The 17,423-nt window shown below is 34.0% G+C and overlaps 1 protein-coding gene across 2 annotated transcripts; it reads left to right on the forward strand.

The window, feature by feature from the left end:
- The first annotated feature begins 8,129 nt into the window (after positions 1–8,129).
- On the forward strand, positions 8,130–17,312 carry LOC124442075 (histone deacetylase 3-like). Of its 2 annotated transcripts, XM_046992619.1 has the most exons (19): positions 8,130–8,290; positions 8,376–8,441; positions 8,573–8,655; positions 9,412–9,488; positions 9,904–9,966; positions 10,060–10,141; positions 10,230–10,286; positions 10,374–10,429; positions 11,071–11,128; positions 11,346–11,421; positions 11,807–11,887; positions 12,638–12,711; positions 12,976–13,040; positions 13,617–13,706; positions 13,808–13,869; positions 13,945–14,024; positions 15,618–15,772; positions 16,435–16,504; positions 16,969–17,312. In XM_046992619.1, exons 2-18 carry the CDS (start codon positions 8,384–8,386, stop codon positions 16,499–16,501), a joined length of 1,284 nt encoding a protein of 427 aa, XP_046848575.1. In that variant the 5' UTR covers positions 8,130–8,290; positions 8,376–8,383; the 3' UTR covers positions 16,502–16,504; positions 16,969–17,312. The 2 variants fall into 2 exon arrangements, with proteins under 2 accessions (XP_046848575.1, XP_046848582.1); XM_046992626.1 differs by lacking the exons at positions 8,130–8,290; positions 8,376–8,441 and having other exon boundaries at positions 8,572–8,655; positions 9,281–9,488.
- Positions 17,313–17,423: the final 111 nt, after the last annotated feature.

Raw genomic sequence — 17,423 nt, forward strand, 5'->3', positions numbered from 1 at the left:
TGCTGTTTAAAATTATTGTCACAAAACTTAAATTTCTGTAGCTAACATTTTTTGTTTAATTAAGATGATCAATTCTGAGTTTAACAGTTGGGATGATTATTGCCAGCTTGTGATTGGAGAATATTCTGAATAAAATTTATTGTGTTCAAATATATGTCTAGTCCATGTGATGATGATAATGCCTAGGATCAACAATATTCTGAAAACTATCCAATTGCCGGTCATTTAATGGGCAGGCTGTAGGTGGGACTTCTACGTAGCTTTCACAAGATATTTCACCACTGTATGTTTGAGAAGGTAAAGGTCCCTCAAAATCTACACCATACATGTTTATGTTGGTTTGTTCGAACATTAGATTGTGGTTAATATTAAGTTGACTCAAACCATACACCCAAATCTGATTTGGAGTAATGTTGGATTCAGTTCGTAATGGGTGATTATCATAGCCATTTCTGAAAAGATCAAGATGCCAATTAATTCTGGGAACAAAAACATAATGTAAACAAAAAATATGTAACTCATTATCCAGCTCCAAATGACCATTTTCCTCAAGGTACCAAAAGACATAATAAAAAATAAATAAAGAACCATGAAAGAGCTTTCAAAAGCTTTCAATCTGTTGATTGTGGCAGCTTTTATCAGCAATAAAACTACAACGATTAGGGCCCCTATCTGGATTGGAGAGCATGTACCACGGAACATCAATTTTTTCTACTCCTTGATCACCCCTAACTCTTTCTGGGAGGTCAAAGTTATTAACAGCTTCAATAAAAAGGTTATACACAGTACTTGCTTTATTGCTTCTATTCGCTTTTAAATACATAATATGCCTTTAGTAGCCATCAATGCACCCATGAACAACAAACCACCATCTTATTAATTTATGGTTGCCATCCAGGTGCCATAAAAACAATGGCCCAGGAATAAAGTACTTCCTTCGGTTAACTAGACTAAGTTGCATTGATTTTAATAAAATGCCATCTGGGTCAATTCTCCACAGAGATGGTCTCACTCTTTCCCATTGCAATTTTACACCTCTTGCCATAAGAAATACCTTCATTCTACGAATGCCACAATTAGGAAATTCTCTATAGATTTCTGAAACCATTTCATTAAGGTCATCGTTTGGAATATCAGTGTATTTGGGGACCTCTTCTCTCAAACCAAATTCTTTGATTCTCCGACTTATTGTTTATTTCGAGATGTCATAATTTTATATGCATCCAAACTCTCCAAATCACGAAGTATCGCCAAAAAATAACCGCTGTCTTTTGCATACCGTAAGGTTCAAGTCATCGTACGAGTCGACGAATTGAAACACGAGTCGACGATTTGTTATTTAATTTTGTCCCCTCCTAACTCCATACGAGTCGACGAATTGAAACACGAGTCGAAGAATTGTTCAAGTCGACGAATTGAAACACGAGTCGACGATTTGTTATTTAATTTTGTCCCCTTCCTAACTCCATAGTTGTGCGTTGAGAAATGACATTTTTATAAACAGTAACTTCCGATATTTTAATAGCAACAAAGGCTTAGAAAGAAAGATTCAGTCTCTTGCAATATCACACACTGTATCATCAATATTCCTTAAATTACTATTTTTCCTTCCAAAGATTTTGCGACGTACAACATGTTTGACACAACAAAACACTGAAAAGAGCCTGTGTACACCGAGATTAGCGATACTTCGTATATTAATTTAATATTATTATGCTTTGATCGTCATATGCGCACCAGTGCACCATAAAATTTATTTTGCAAACCAGCACACCAGTTATTTCATAGTGCGCACCGGAGATCTCGTCGAAAAACGACATACTTTCCAGCCTGGCTGACTGCTTATCCCAATCCAATCAATTGTATATTTTAGCTCATAATTCATAAAACGACACGAACTATTTTCTAAAGATGGTAATTATAAATTTGTTGACAAATTACCGAGCGTAAACTCTACCACGAGGCATGTAAATACAGTAAAGGCACAGAATAGATACATATGTATCTATTCTGTGGTAAAGGCCCGTTCACACGATCCGATTTGTCGGATCCGATTGTTTCGGTTCCGACTTTTGGTTGCTTGTTCAGACGGTCCGAAAATTTAGTTGATATTTATATTCGTTTTCATCGTTTAGATATTTATAGTGATGTTAACGGCCATTTGTGTTATCCAAGACATTCATGGGGGTATATTTATCGTATTTTTTGATGTGTATTTATCCCTTTTTTCTCAAATCTATTTAATTTGGCTAGTCGGCTTCTTCTGATCTTGTCTGATGAAAATTGAGCAAGTCCTATTTCCATCCGATTTTTTAGATTGACGGATCCGATTGTCGGAAGCTCACTTTATATGTGTTATCCGACAAAATCGGATCGTGTGAACGGGCCTTAAATCCTACCAGACGACTCTTGTTTTCCGCATTCCGGAAATAAATTGATTCATGAAATGAATTTATCGACAAATGAGTGGTGTCAAATGTAGATCAATCAATCCACCTTTCCGACGGCACAAGATGCTCTTGGGGCATTTGTAAATCTTATTTTAGAAATCAAGTACGACTGATTATAAAGGCAGAGGGTATAATAGTGAATAAAAACCATTTTCCGTCAAATCAAAGGAAAGCTTGGATATGACATTTAATATATGTGTAGATATAAAGTTGTAGAGAAAAACAGGGACGGATTGAAACTATGTCACATTCAGCACGCGACGTAGTTAAATTCTGCACAGCAGCGGAAAAAATTAATCAAATTTTAAATACCCTTAGCTGAAAAAAAACAATTTGCAGGAGTTGGAACGAAGCTCGTTTGGTCGAAACGATCAAGAGGAAATTTCTATGCGTCGTTTGCAAGTTCCAATCTCGTCTCGGTAGGGTGTAGTTTGTTTCGATGTGTGGATAATGATCATGAATTCTTTATCCTAAAATCAATTAAACTTTTTGTGTCCTCACAACGAAAGCATTAGAAAAATAAACTATTGTCAGGGTTAGGGATAGAATTATGAGAAATTTGTGCAACAACGTGCATTCACTGAACAATGTTATTGTTTCCAAGACCTGGATTAAGCATGGGATTAAGGAATCAAGTGGCTAAAAATTCTTATAATTCACTTGCGGGAGAAATACCCATAGCTAACCCGCACAGAGTCAGCACGCCTAAAATTGTGCTGAATTTGGAGACTAAAATCTGTCACTAGATTGGTTTATTGCCGTTGTGCTGAATAACGAGCCACCGTTTTTGCGGGAAATGTTCAAGCGGTGTTGTGCGAAATTCAGCACAGATTGAGATTGTTGATAGCCGAGGTTTTATCTTTGAGCTTCAAAACCAACAATATTAATGAGAAGCATGGCATCTTTTACTGATCGAGTCGAAGATGCTTTTACGAGGAAAGATGAGACTTTTATGGCTCAACTCTACGGTGAGATGTTGGATTGCCTGAAAGTTAACAGCATTGTTACCAACGATAAATCGTCTCGGTGTTGATATTTTCCGAAATATCAATGCCGAATTTTACATACCGCAGAGTGCCAAGACAAAGAACACAAATTTGGTTGCCTTAAACTTAATAAACTTATGGACATGTTATGCATGCATGCTTAAACAAGAATATATAAGCAAATATAAATTGACTTGATGTGATGCCCGATGGATTTGTCATTTGTGGTTTATTTATGTGATTCAAAACAAAACAAATTTTCAAATTTCGATCATATTTAAAACGTTTCTATTGATTTATTTCTTGATGTGTTCAATAGTATACTTAAGATATGATATACAAAAATGAACTGATGCATGATATTGGAAATTTACATAACATTATTTCAGATCTGCTACAAATGGCAACTGCCTCTATAGTTCATTGTCAATTCTGCTTGTTGGTAACAACTCTGTGGTGACTATTTTGAGGCCGATGACCTCTATAGAATTATTTTTATATGGTGATTATTATGCGAAACATCCATGTTTTTCAAATCTTTTTGAAACTCAGCATAACAAACACTTTGATTCTATCTCAAGCATGGTGGCCATGTCAGTCTCTTTTGAAGCTATTGATAATGCTGGAAGTGGTTGTTCTGTTGCTGAACTGGTCAGGGCAGAAGCTGTGTTAAATGCAAAAGATATGGCATGGACTGGGTTTGTTTGTTTGTTGGCACTCTCTTCATTTACATCCTGTAGCATTTTTTCTTATTATCCTGACATATACTCTAGTGCTTATAGGTGGAATTTATTATTTAACCAAAGAATTGAACCTCGAATTCTATCTAGAGCTTGTGCTTCCACTAGTAATTATTTGCAAGTTTTGTTTTGCTTTGAAGGTTTAGCTCCTCAAGCAACTGCATTCAAACACAATCATTATGTGCCTTTGATACTTGGTGGGAAGGGAACTAAAAGAAAGGGAAGTAGTCACTTGTCACAAGCTAAAAAGCCCAGTATACAAACAAAGTTAAGGTTTACACCTTCTGGTCCTACTGAGACAACCATGACAACTAAGGTTCGTCCATATGGTATATCTCACAGTAGCGCTTTGGGTTCTTGTGATCTTTCTTCTATTTCATCTTCTACCTTGCAATTACCCAATAATAAAACTGCAAATGCTGCTTTCCTATAAATCCATATGATGTTAGTTTTTATAGAGAAAAGGTGAGAGGTATGGAAATTCATGAAATTGAAAAACTTGTGAAGAATGTATTCGTACCTGATGAATGCTATGAATTTCTGTGAACTGTTGATGCAATTGGTTGCAGTAGGTCCTTTCGACATGATTGGCTGAAGGATTATCTTTGGCTTTCGTATTCTCCAAGTCTTAATGGTGCTTTTTGCTTACCATGTGTTTTGTTTGGTGATAAGTTTCCCTCCAAAAACAGTAGAATTAAAATATTTTTTCTGAAAGATTAACACATTGGCCTGATGCTAAAAGTGCATTTAAAAGGCATATAAGTACATCATCAGGTCTTCATGTTCTCACTTCTGCTCTTTTTATGGACATCTTTGATCAGAGTTCCGGTAAAAGCCAGCCAATAAACGTCATGATTGACAGTAACTTAAAGAAAAAGTTTTCAGAGAATAGGAAAAAATTATTTCCAGTAGTTGATACCATCATTCTTGCAGGTCGCCTTCAGTTACCATTTAGAGGTCATCGGGATGATTCTCACTATCATCCTGAAGTTGGTGAATATTCTGAGAAGAGATATGTTGGTAATTTTATTGAATTATTATACTTCCGTGTTCGTGCAGGGACACCATTTTGGAAACGCATCTTAAGCATCATGATAAAAATGCCTCCTATATTTCTAAAACTACTCTGAATGAGTTAATTAGGTGTTGTGGTCAATTCATCACTGAGCAGCTTCTAGTTGAAGTAAAGAAGAGTAAGTTTTATGCATTGATTGCTGACGAAACATGTGATATTTCTAATAAATGTTATTGGTTTTGCGTTTCATTGACGAGGAGTTTAACATAACAGAAGAATTTTTTCGTTTCATTCATTGTAGTGAGGGTATGTCTGGGAAGGTCCTTGCATCTGTGATTTTGAAATTTTTAAACGAAGAGTTGAATTTGGACATTCAGGACTGTCGTGGGCAGGGGTATGATGGTGCAGGTGCTGTTGCTTGATGCATTAATGGTCTTGCTGCAAGGATTAAGAATTTGAATGAGAAAGCCATTTACACACATTGTTTTCAATCACAGATTAAATCTTAGTATTTGTGGGACTTGTGCTGTTCAGTATGTAAAAAATGTTTTGGAACATGTGAAGGAAGTTGCTAACTTTTTCAACTCTTCCCAAGGCAGACAACTAATTTTGGAGAAATGCATTGGAGAGCACTGTCCAGATTCTGCAAAAAAGAGATTGAAAAGTGCTTGTAAGACAAGATGGGTTGAGCGTATTACTAGCTTAGATATTTTTGAAGAACTGTATGTTGCTATTGTTTTTTCCTTAGATGAAATGAGTTTTAACGTTGAAGGCAAGTGTAATCGTGAGACCTCTAGTAAAGCTTCCCCTCTGTTACATCTTTTGACATCTTTTGATTTTATTGCAGCACTCGTAATAACTAGATGTATTTTTGATCTTACTCTTCCAGTTACTCAGTTACTTCAGTCTTCTAGTAATGATATTGCTGACGGTTTGAACTTGATTGAGGCATTAAAAAAATTGTCGAGAACTGTAAGAAATGAAGTCAATGTTTATCATGCTAATTGGTACAGTATTGCATTGACGATGGCAGAAAAGATGGGTGTTGAAGAGAAATAACCTAGAACTTGTGGTCGTCAGACAATTAGAAGTAATGTTCCGTCAGAATCTGTGTCTGATTACTTCAAGAAAACAATTACCATTCCTTTAGCTGATCACTTGTGTTCTGAGTTAGAAAAAAGGTTTGATTCATCTGCAACTAGTATATATTATGGCTTGTTTCTAATTCCATCCAAGTTACTTTTGTGTCTTTCTTGTGGCGTTTCTTGGAAGGAAAAATTTTATTCATTTTCTTCTTTGTTCTTGGATGATCTTCCAAATGCAATGGCTTTAGATGGTGAACTTGATCTCTGGCAGAAATACTGGGAATCGTCTTCTACAACTTGTCTTCCTGAAAATGTCTCTTCTACTTTAAAGTCGGTAAATTTTCCAGGTTTTGAGAACATAAAAGTATTGTTAAAGATCTTAGGTACTATTCCAGTCACTTCTTGTGAGTGTGAGAGGTCGTTCTCTGCTTTGCGAAGATTAAAGCACTATACAAGAAGTACTATGGCTGCTGACAGGTTAAATGGCCTTGCTTTATTGTATATTCATCTGGACATTAATCCAGATATAGAAAAGATTATAGGTCTTTTTGCAAAAGACAAAAGAAGAATTGAACTAGCTTTCTAGTTTGGAGTGAAAGTTTTTGATGCCTTTTTTAAACTCTTGACTGTAAATATGACTGCCGCTAACCACAGTCAATATAAACACAAACAATCGTTCTCAGGACTTTACTTACCTGGACGATTGACATCTACAAACATTTTTTTGCTTTTTTTGTTGACAACTTCATTTGATAAATTGACATAAAATCGTTTGCATAATAATCAGCATATAGGTATGACTAGACCATTATAAAATGAAATTCCATATAAAAGATGATGAAGCGTAAAGAATTTTTTTAGGCTAAGTTTGCAATGAACCAGGCCGTCCATGTCGGAAGCCCTCAAAGCATATTTTTCTGCGAGTTTCCTAGGCATGCTGATGAGCTCTGATATTGAGCGAAACGGTCAAAAATCGATAATTTATGAGGAAGGATGTTAGCTCATTCCAGTAATGAATATTTTAGAAAACCAACAGCAAAAACGCAGGAAATAGCGTTTTTCGCAATCCAATTTTAAACTTTTACCGGGGGGACATGCTCCTGGACCCCGCTAGAAAAGTCGCGCTAACGGTGCGACATTGTGCCTAAGTTCATATACGAAGCTGGATCCGCCCCTGATACCCACCTCTGCAACCTTGCTTGACTTTTTACGTGTAGCATCAGATATTCATTTTTCATACTATAAATTCATAAAATTTCATTATATTTGTTTGATCATATAGTAATATGTATTTTGGGAAATTCCGAAATTTGATATCTTATTTTAGCTTTCCGCCTATGATTACGATAAGTCACCGAAATGCTATGTACGCGTGATGTTTGTATTTTGTCTAGTTTTGACTCTAATATGAGCATTAGTCAATGGGTCATTTATGCTTTGATTATTATTATTAGAATGTGGGCACTGAGCACTATTAGTGATAGATCATATAGATCTGAAGAATTGCTCATTGATGTGAAGTACAGAGTGTGGCAGTGTGAAACAGTGTGATATGAATTTGAGCAGCTCCTAAGGTGCTCTTTTTTTAGTTCTTGAAGTTGTTGCAGTGCTCAAGCTCCCCCCTATTTTTTCAGTGAATAAAAATATATTAGTATCGATATGGTATCGATTCGTAGTGTAACAAATAAAAACATAAATTATCATAGTAAGCAGTTTTCATTGAGTTAGAGTCGGGAAGATTTTCAATTCTCCACTCGGAAGTATTTATTTGGCGCCACCCTCCTCCATCTCAGGCCTAACCATGCGCCTAAAAATTGATCAAACAACTTTTTGGTCTAAAAAATTCCAAACGAGTGAGCGAGTGAGAAAGCGAAGAAAATTCTAGAGTACAACATTTCATTGTTAGTGGTTTGTGTCTGTGGTACTTACATTAAGTATCGACAACATTTGAAAACAGCCCAAACATGAGCCTAAAGCCCAAAGGATTACAAAAATTATTCTTTCTTGGGAATAGGTATTCGGATGAATGAAAACTTGCAAAGTTTTCTTTGAAATATTTTTTATGCTGCGTTAAATTCGAATTCATTATTACTGTATAGTTCATGATATGGCTAAAAGAAGTGTATCTTACTTTTATGATGAAGAGGTTGGCAACTTCCATTACGGTAAGAACCTTGACATTTTACCTCTAATAGTCTAGTTTACTAACTGTACATAAAGAAGTATTCCTCATAAAGTTCTCTTTGCAAGACATCATTAATAATTTAAGGCTACGTTAATGCAACTTTATTTTCAGGTATTAATCATCCAATGAAACCCCATAGGCTTGCTCTTACCAACAGTCTGATCTTAAATTATGGGCTATACAAAAAGATGGAGGTATTGATAATATTGATTATAAAATTTTTTCACTACCAGTGTTTTTTAGCGATGAAAGTCTCATTTAGCTTCAACCAGGTGCATTTTATTTACAGTAAACTAAACACTGAAGATTACTGACATTTCTTATACAATGTACTGGTATTGCAGAAATGAAATTTCTCTGCTGAAGATCTTTGATTTAAGTTTAACTAAATGTACCCTGGAGCTCATTCAACTTGTAGGCTCAGAGATTTACTGGATGCAAATTTATTTCTTTACGCAAAAATATTAATTTAGAACTTCTAAAAAGAATGCTTGTGTCCTAAGAGATAGAAAAATATTTGATATATTTATTTAAATTTTCCATTTGTTATCGTCTTTCAAAAGTGTTCTTTTGTAAAGTCTTGACAAAATTAATAAACAGATATGTAAGTAAATATGGTAAAATGTTGTGTTAAATGAAAGACTTAAATGAAAAAGGCTTGCAAAATTTAAATATCAACCCATATACTCTGTGACTTACTCTATTGAACTCAAGACTCATAAAATGTTAAGTTTTATGCACCATGTGCCCCAAAATAAACAAGCTTGAGTGGATTCCTTGAGGGTACTATTTGAATCATGCTTTTTTATTTTTATTAAGATGGAAATCAATATCTGGATTGTATTTTGAATAGTTTCCTTGGTTATTTGTTCAGCTATTTTCAACATCTATGTATTGTAGATACATATTTAAATCTTGTGTAAATGGATATTGCAACAATTGTTTTACAGGTTTATAAACCATATAAAGCAACTCTTCACGATATGTGTACATTTCATTCAGAAGATTATATAAAGTATTTGGAAAGGTTGGCTTTTTGACAAATATGTTATTATACATACCCTATAGTTTAGAGAGTATTCTATATGTTGGATCATTAAGCTTTCTGTACAAATGAGCTTGCTTCATTAGTACAACCAGTTTATAAGCACTTCCATGTAAATTTCAGATAATATTATCCTTATATATTCAATATTTATTTCTCTGTCATCAAAAATTGTTCTATATTGGTTGAATTTAATGAAATTTCAATGCATTTTCAATAATTACACTCAAACCATGAACATGTCATTCCCATGCAATTTGTCAGGAAATTTAATACTCAGAGTCCCAAAAAACATAGAATTTACGCCCTCCTCCCACCGGAAATATCCACATTGCTGGACTACCTCAACAGCTTGTAATCACTTGTCAAATAGTCATCTGTTCCTACGGCATTTTAGGATAACAAGCAAACCAATTTTCCCCAAAAAAAACATAAACCATTTCAATGTTGGTGATGATTGGTAAGGTTGACATGAACATTATAGGTATCTTATCTTAAAAAAACACAACCAAAAGGAGAAAATTGCTCATTTTAGCTTTCTTATTTTTCTTAGTCCTGTCTTTTCTGGTCTCTATGAATTTTGCTCTATATACACAGGAGCATCTCTTCAAGGAGCAATGCAGCTAAACCATGAGGTAACATGACTTTGATAAAATTGATTTCATACATTTGCTATATGATCTCAGCAATAAGCTAACTGGTGGTTTTATTGTATAATTCTAGAGTTGTGACATAGCCATTAATTGGGCCGGCGGCTTACATCATGCAAAAAAATTTGAGGTAATGAATTGTAGAGTGAAAAAGAGATTTAAATTGACATGTTTACAAATTCTCATTATCAGAAAGATTTTATAATATTTCTTTCAGGCATCTGGATTTTGTTATGTAAATGATATTGTGATTTCAATTTTAGAATTGTTAAGGTAAATGTGATGATATACATAGCAGATCTAGGGTATAAATGGATTTGCAGTCTTGGACTGCTCTTAATGTTGAGTTTCGTATTTTGAACTGTTAGAGGGGCTCTAACTGCATCTTCCCATTTTTTGACGAAGAATGTATTGTATTCTACAGAATAAAACATTGAAGGGTTTATATTTTCTTACACAACAATGTACCTACATTTCAGAAGAAGTTTGCAGTTCAGAGAAGTTAACAATTTGTAGTGAAATAGTTTAGTGTTTTAAAAAAGAGAAGTTGTTTCATTTTTCATGTTTTTGAGGATGGCCAAAGTACTTGCCTATTCCTGAGCTCTTTCTTGTATTTAATATCATATTTTATATTGGTGTGCGGAAAAGAGGCCCATTTTCATTTTCCAGAAGTTGTCCATTTGCCTGGGGCCATTGTTTTTACAGCAAACATCAAATTATTTGCATAAGCATGCTTCATTTGTTTGTTTGTTTGAAGCATGCTTCATTAAATTTTCTGACATACTATACTGAGGCAAATACTATTTAATTTATTTTAAAAGAGAGAACAATTGCATCACAGTCCAAGGAATAAATTGTTGGACCACTTTACTGTACAACTCAGTTTCATGTTCTTTCAACCAATTATATTTTAGATATCATCCACGTGTTTTGTACATTGATATTGACATTCATCATGGTGATGGTGTTCAGGTATACTTCATGTAAAAAAAACATTAAAATTATATTGTATTTTACTAGTTGCAGATATAATATATACCTCATCATTTGCTGTTTGTACATTCATTTCAAGATACATGTCTTTCAGCTAGCGTAACATCACTGTATATTTATTTCTCTATTATTTGTTGGTGCACCTCTTCGTCACATGTATTGTCATTCTTACCCCATGTATATATTTTATAAACAGGAGGCATTCTACTTGACTGACCGTGTAATGACTTTATCTTTTCACAAATATGGAAACGGGTTCTTTCCTGGCACAGGTATATAAGTGTGTTTGTTTAGATAGAAATATGTATAAAATCTACTAAATGTTGGTTTGTATATTTAAAATTGAGTTAAATTATTTCAGGTTGGACCATTGAAATGATTATAACAATATTCATTTCAATAGATTTTTGACAATTATTACATGTTGCACATGAAACAATTCAATTGTTGATTTTTTTTGGTTGACCAGTCTGGTTTACAATGATTATTGAACTTAAAGAGAATTGATATTTATATCATCTATTGAATAATTTTGATAGTTTATAACTTGAGTTTTCAAAAATTTTGTTTTTTGAAGAATATTCCATCCTATATTTTCTGAAATTTTCTGCTGAGAATAATTTTTTACACAAAAAATCACCTTGATAATTTCATTAGGAGATATGTATGAAAATGGTGTTGACAATGGTCGATTTTACTCTGTCAATGTACCATTACGGGATGGCATTGATGATCATGGTTAGTGCAAGCAATCAAGAAGCAGTAGAAAATATGAAGTAAAATTACTAAAATCCATTGTTAAATACTGATTTCCGTGTCCACAAAGGTGTTTAACTTTGGTATCATATTGTCCACAAAGGTTTACCTTTACCACACCATATCGTTCATGACGGTGTTTACCTTTACCCCACCATGCATTTTGTTTATGATCATGTTTACCTTTACCCCACCATGCATTTCGTTTATGACCATGTTTACCTTTACCCCACCATATTGTTTATGATCATGTTTACCTTTACCCCACCATGCATTTTGTTTATGATCATGTTTACCTTTACCCCACCATGCATTTCGTTTATGACCATGTTTACCTTTACCCCACCATGCATTTCGTTTATGACCATGTTTACCTTTACCCCACCATATTGTTTATGATCATGTTTACCTTTACTCCACCATGCATTTCGTTTATGACCATGTTTATCTTCACCCCACCATATCGTTTATGATCATGTTTACCTTTACTCCACCATGCATTTCGTTTATGACCATGTTTACCTTTACCATATCTTATCATTCAGGGCCATGTTTACCTTTACCCCACCATGCACTTAGTTCATGACCATGTTTACCTTTACCACACCGTATCGTTCATGGCTATGTTTACCTTTACCACACCATATCTTTCATGACGGTGTTTGTGCCTTTACCCACACCATATCTTTCATACGTACTTTAGTATTATTTTTATGAAGATCTATTTTTTAGGGTTCTTTAGCTTGTTCAAACCAATTGTGAGTGAAGTTGTTAACAAATACCAACCGTCATGCATTGTTTTACAGGTAGATTATTTAAGCCTACGTAAAAATTATTTTCTTCAAAATAAACTTCATCCTTTCTACGTATATATTATCCCTATTCTCTTACAACTCTTGGAAAATACGTATCTACCAAAAGAAAACTGTCAATGGCATATGCGCCTTGTCAAAAAGAAAAAGATTTGCTACAGCTATTTCCATTGCTGTTATTTTTCTAGAAAAAGCTTCATTATTTGCAGCGTAATCAACGATCATTAACAATTTTTTGCCAATATAAACTTTTCATAGTGTGGTGCAGATTCACTTGGCTGCGATCGATTAGGCTGCTTCAATTTGAGTATAAAGGGTCATGGGTAGGTATGGATAAACACTGCGCGCATTTTAGATGTGTTTTTAATGGCCAAAATTCGCCCTGAACTTGTTTTAATACTAAACAGCTAGCGGAAGATATAATGTGGTCATCAATGTTAACTGTGACGTCATAAAGTGGTCATTTCTTTAAGCTGTAACATAATGCAGTCATTTCTTTAAGCTGTGATATCATAATGTGGTCATTACTGTGAGCTGTGACGTCATAACGTGGTCATTACTGTAAGCTGTGACATAATGTGGGCATTACTATGAGCTGTGACGTCATAACTTGGTCATTACTGTGAGCTGTGACGTCATAACATGGTCATTACTGTAAGCTGTGACATCATTATGTGGTCATTACTGTGAGCTGTGACGTCATAACGTGGTCATTACTGTAAGCTGTGACATAAATAATGTGGTCATTTCTACAAGCTGTCAGATCATAATGTGGTCATTTATTTAAGCTGTGGGTCATTAATGTAAACTGTGACAATAATGTGGTCATTGCTGTAAACAAAGGCATTATATTTTTCATATTATTATTTGGATAATGATATTAAAACATTAATTTATAGTGAATGTGTAAAGTTCACAAGAAGTTTAAATTTACCTCTTTTGGTTCTGGGCGGAGGCGGGTACACGATAAGAAATGTTGCACGTTGCTGGCAAGTATATTTGTAAAATGGATATTATTTTATGCATATTTTCATCATCATAAGTTCTGAAGCAGCAGAGAATTCATTTTCTTTTTTTTCTGCAATTTTAGGACGTACGAAACTTCGATTTTGTTAGATCATCAAGTTAGCAATGAAATTCCTGTCGATGATGGTAAATTTTGAATAAAATCTTGGTGAATACATGTCTGGGTCTTTAGAATATTTATTTATTTTAAAAATGTTTCAGAATATTACGAATATTTTGGGCCAGACTTTTCTCTTCATCCCGAAATTGGAACAAAACACGAAAACCACAATACTAAACAGGTTTGTAAAGCGTTTTATAAAATAATCTTTTAAGAACACGAGCGCTGATTTGTCGAATGCTCGAAAAACCCGTGTTTCTATAACAGGGGAAGTGTTTTCTATTTTTTAAATACTAAACAGGTTGAAAAACCACAATACTCAATAAATTTGTAAACTTCCATTCTAAATTGTTTTATAAACTTCATCATTATAAATTAACATATGCAAAACGCGTGCTCTGATTGGTCAATGCCCGTGTACTAAACATGTTTGTAAACCACTGTAGTAAACAGGTTTGTAAACCACTGTAGTAAACAGGTTGAAAACCACTATACTAAACAGGTTGAAAACCACTATACTAAACAGGTTGAAAACCACTATACTAAACAGGTTGAAAACCACTATACTAAACAGGTTTGTAAACCACTGTACTAGACAGGTTGAAAAACACTATACTAAACAGGTTGAAAACCACTATTCTAAACAGGTTGAAAACCACTGTACTAAACAGGTTGAAAACCACTATACTAAACAGGTTTGTAAACCACTGTACTAAACAGATTGAAAACCACTATACTAAACAGGATGAAAACCACTGTACTAAACAGGTTGAAAACCACTATACTAAACAGGTTTGTAAACCACTGTACTAAACAGGTTGAAAACCACTATACTAAACAGGATGAAAACCACTGTACTAAACAGTTATATGTTTGTAACAGGTTGAAAACCACTATACTAAACAGGTTTGTAAACCACTGTACTAAACAGGTTGAAAACCACTATACTAAACAGGATGAAAACCACTATACTAAACAGGATGAAAACCACTGTACTAAACAGGTTGAAAACCACTATACTAAACAGGTTTGTAAACCACTATACTAAACAGGTTGAAAACCACTATACTAAACAGGATGAAAACCACTATACTAAACAGGATGAAAACCACTGTACTAAACAGGTTGAAAACCACTATACTAAACAGGTTGAAAACCACTATACTAAACAGGTTGAAAACCACTATACTAAACAGGTTTGTAAACCACTATACTAAACAGGTTGAAAACCACTATACTAAACAGGTTGAAAACCACTATACTAAACAGGTTTGAAAACCACTATACTAAACAGGTTGAAAACCACTATACTAAACAGGATGAAAACCACTATGCTAAACAGGTTGAAAACCACTATACTAAACAGGTTGAAAACCACTATACTAAACAGGTTGAAAACCACTATACTAAACAGGTTGAAAACCACTATACTAAACAGGATGAAAACCACTATACTAAACAGGTTGAAAACCACTATACTAAACAGGTTGAAAACCACTATACTAAACAGGTTGAAAACCACTATACTAAACAGGTTGAAAACCACTATACTAAACAGGATGAAAACCACTATACTAAACAGGTTGAAAACCACTATACTAAACAGGATGAAAACCACTATACTAAACAGGTTGAAAACCACTATACTAAACAGGATGAAAACCACTATACTAAACGGGTTTGCAAACTTCACACATTTTTACAAAAAAGATATCAAGTGTCTAGTACGCGTTTAAAATTATCTTTCAAGACGTTTATTGTTGCTGTTTTCTAGTACCTTGAAAATATCAAACAAACAGTTTTTGAGAATCTAAAAATGATTTCGGGAGCTCCGGGTGTTCAGATGCAAGCTGTACCTGACGATCTCTTATCCATTGAAGACAATAGAAATGGCAATGATGACAACATTAGATCACGTGATTATCATAGGTAGAAAGATGTCTTTTATGTTTAGACGCTAAGATAATCATTTAGACTCTCCAATTGAAAAATCAGCTATACTATACTATGTTCTGCTTCCCACACTTATCTTCCATAAGTGTATACGACACGAAATTTTTTATCGTTTTCAATGAAAGATCTCCAAAAACTCTAATGGACTTTCCTTTTAATGTTCATGTTTGCATGCTTACTTTGGGATTGATTGAACTTCTTGTGACATGTAAATTAGAGAATTTGGGTTCAGCTGTTTCCTAACCAACTTGCATTTATTTCAGCTAAAAATGAACAAATTTGCTTTTTACTAAGTGAACGCATAGCAATAAATTAGTTTTGATAGAACACAAGCATTTCAAGTTTTGTGCATTATGAAACGATAAAACATAAATTCTTCAATTTACATATAGCTAAAACTTTAATAATTCCAGAAGTTAGCATTGTAGAGATTGATGTTAAAAAGGAAATCTATCACAGCTTGAGGAGATCTTTTATAAAATACAATAAAATATTTCTCGTCATGTACACTTTAAAACCTCAAAAGTCAGGTGATGAGATTTTTCCTTTCATTTGAGGCATTTTCATTTATTTATTTGGTCTGATTTTATGTAATATATTTTCATTGCTGTGTTTTCCACGAATTCATTTTTTTCTAGAATGAATAACGAGTTCTATGACAAAGAAAACGATGTTGATAAGGAAGATGGTTATGTTGAAGTATGAGAGGTAAACCTTTATTCATCTTGTTTTTGAATAAAACTTAACCGTTTTCGTTTCTTCCCATGTCAATGGTATAGAGCCCCTGGATTTGCTTTGAGAAATCCCGCACTTGGTATTCGATTATTTTACACATACATGTATATGTAGATATAATTTTTAAAACTGTGTTATCATGAATGGCTTGACGCCGCACGGTATCGTTGTTGCAATGGTAATTTCGACTAATTCGTGATGTTGTATTGTGAGCACCAAAATACATCAAGAAATGATTGACATCAGCCTTAGAAACTTTGCATTATTGTGGATTGAAATGACATAAAACACTTTTTTTCTGAAAAAATATGGTGAATTTCTTTAAAGATTTTTGAAGCAAATGTCAATTGATGAGTTGATTTAATGTTAGATAAAAACATGAGTAATAGTGTAGAAAAAACTGCTTAAACTAAAATAAGGTTGCCTTAAATTTTAAGGAAAAAGACATTAGGTGTTTGAAACGTTGCAGTATCCTTGGATATTACATACATCTGTACGTGACTATAAATTACTACGTCGAATGGCTCTTGAAGACGTTAAAAATATGGGCAATTACACGCTACCTCCTGCCAGAATTGGAGTTTCCCGTACGCCTTTGACGACAAAGAAGAGCGGCTGGCTGGGCATAGCCGCGCTAATAATTTTTCCATCATTAGAAATGTGAACTGAACATCCTTTAGCCTCAAAGTTCATTTTGTGGGGAAAGATTAAAAACTTTTCTTGAAATTTTGTCACATGTAAATTTCAGAATTTTCGTAAAGTGCATTTTCTCAAAATGGAACATCTTCTCTTGTACTCATTTTGTGTTACGCAGCTGCGTTGTAATGATCTGGTGAATCATCAAGGACAGTCAGACATTCAGCATGGATTTCTTCTCTCGCATTGAGTATAT

The sequence above is a fragment of the Xenia sp. Carnegie-2017 genome, unplaced genomic scaffold (genome assembly GCF_021976095.1).
Source record: "Xenia sp. Carnegie-2017 unplaced genomic scaffold, XeniaSp_v1 HiC_scaffold_1, whole genome shotgun sequence".
Classification (NCBI taxonomy): Eukaryota; Metazoa; Cnidaria; class Anthozoa; order Malacalcyonacea; family Xeniidae; genus Xenia; species Xenia sp. Carnegie-2017.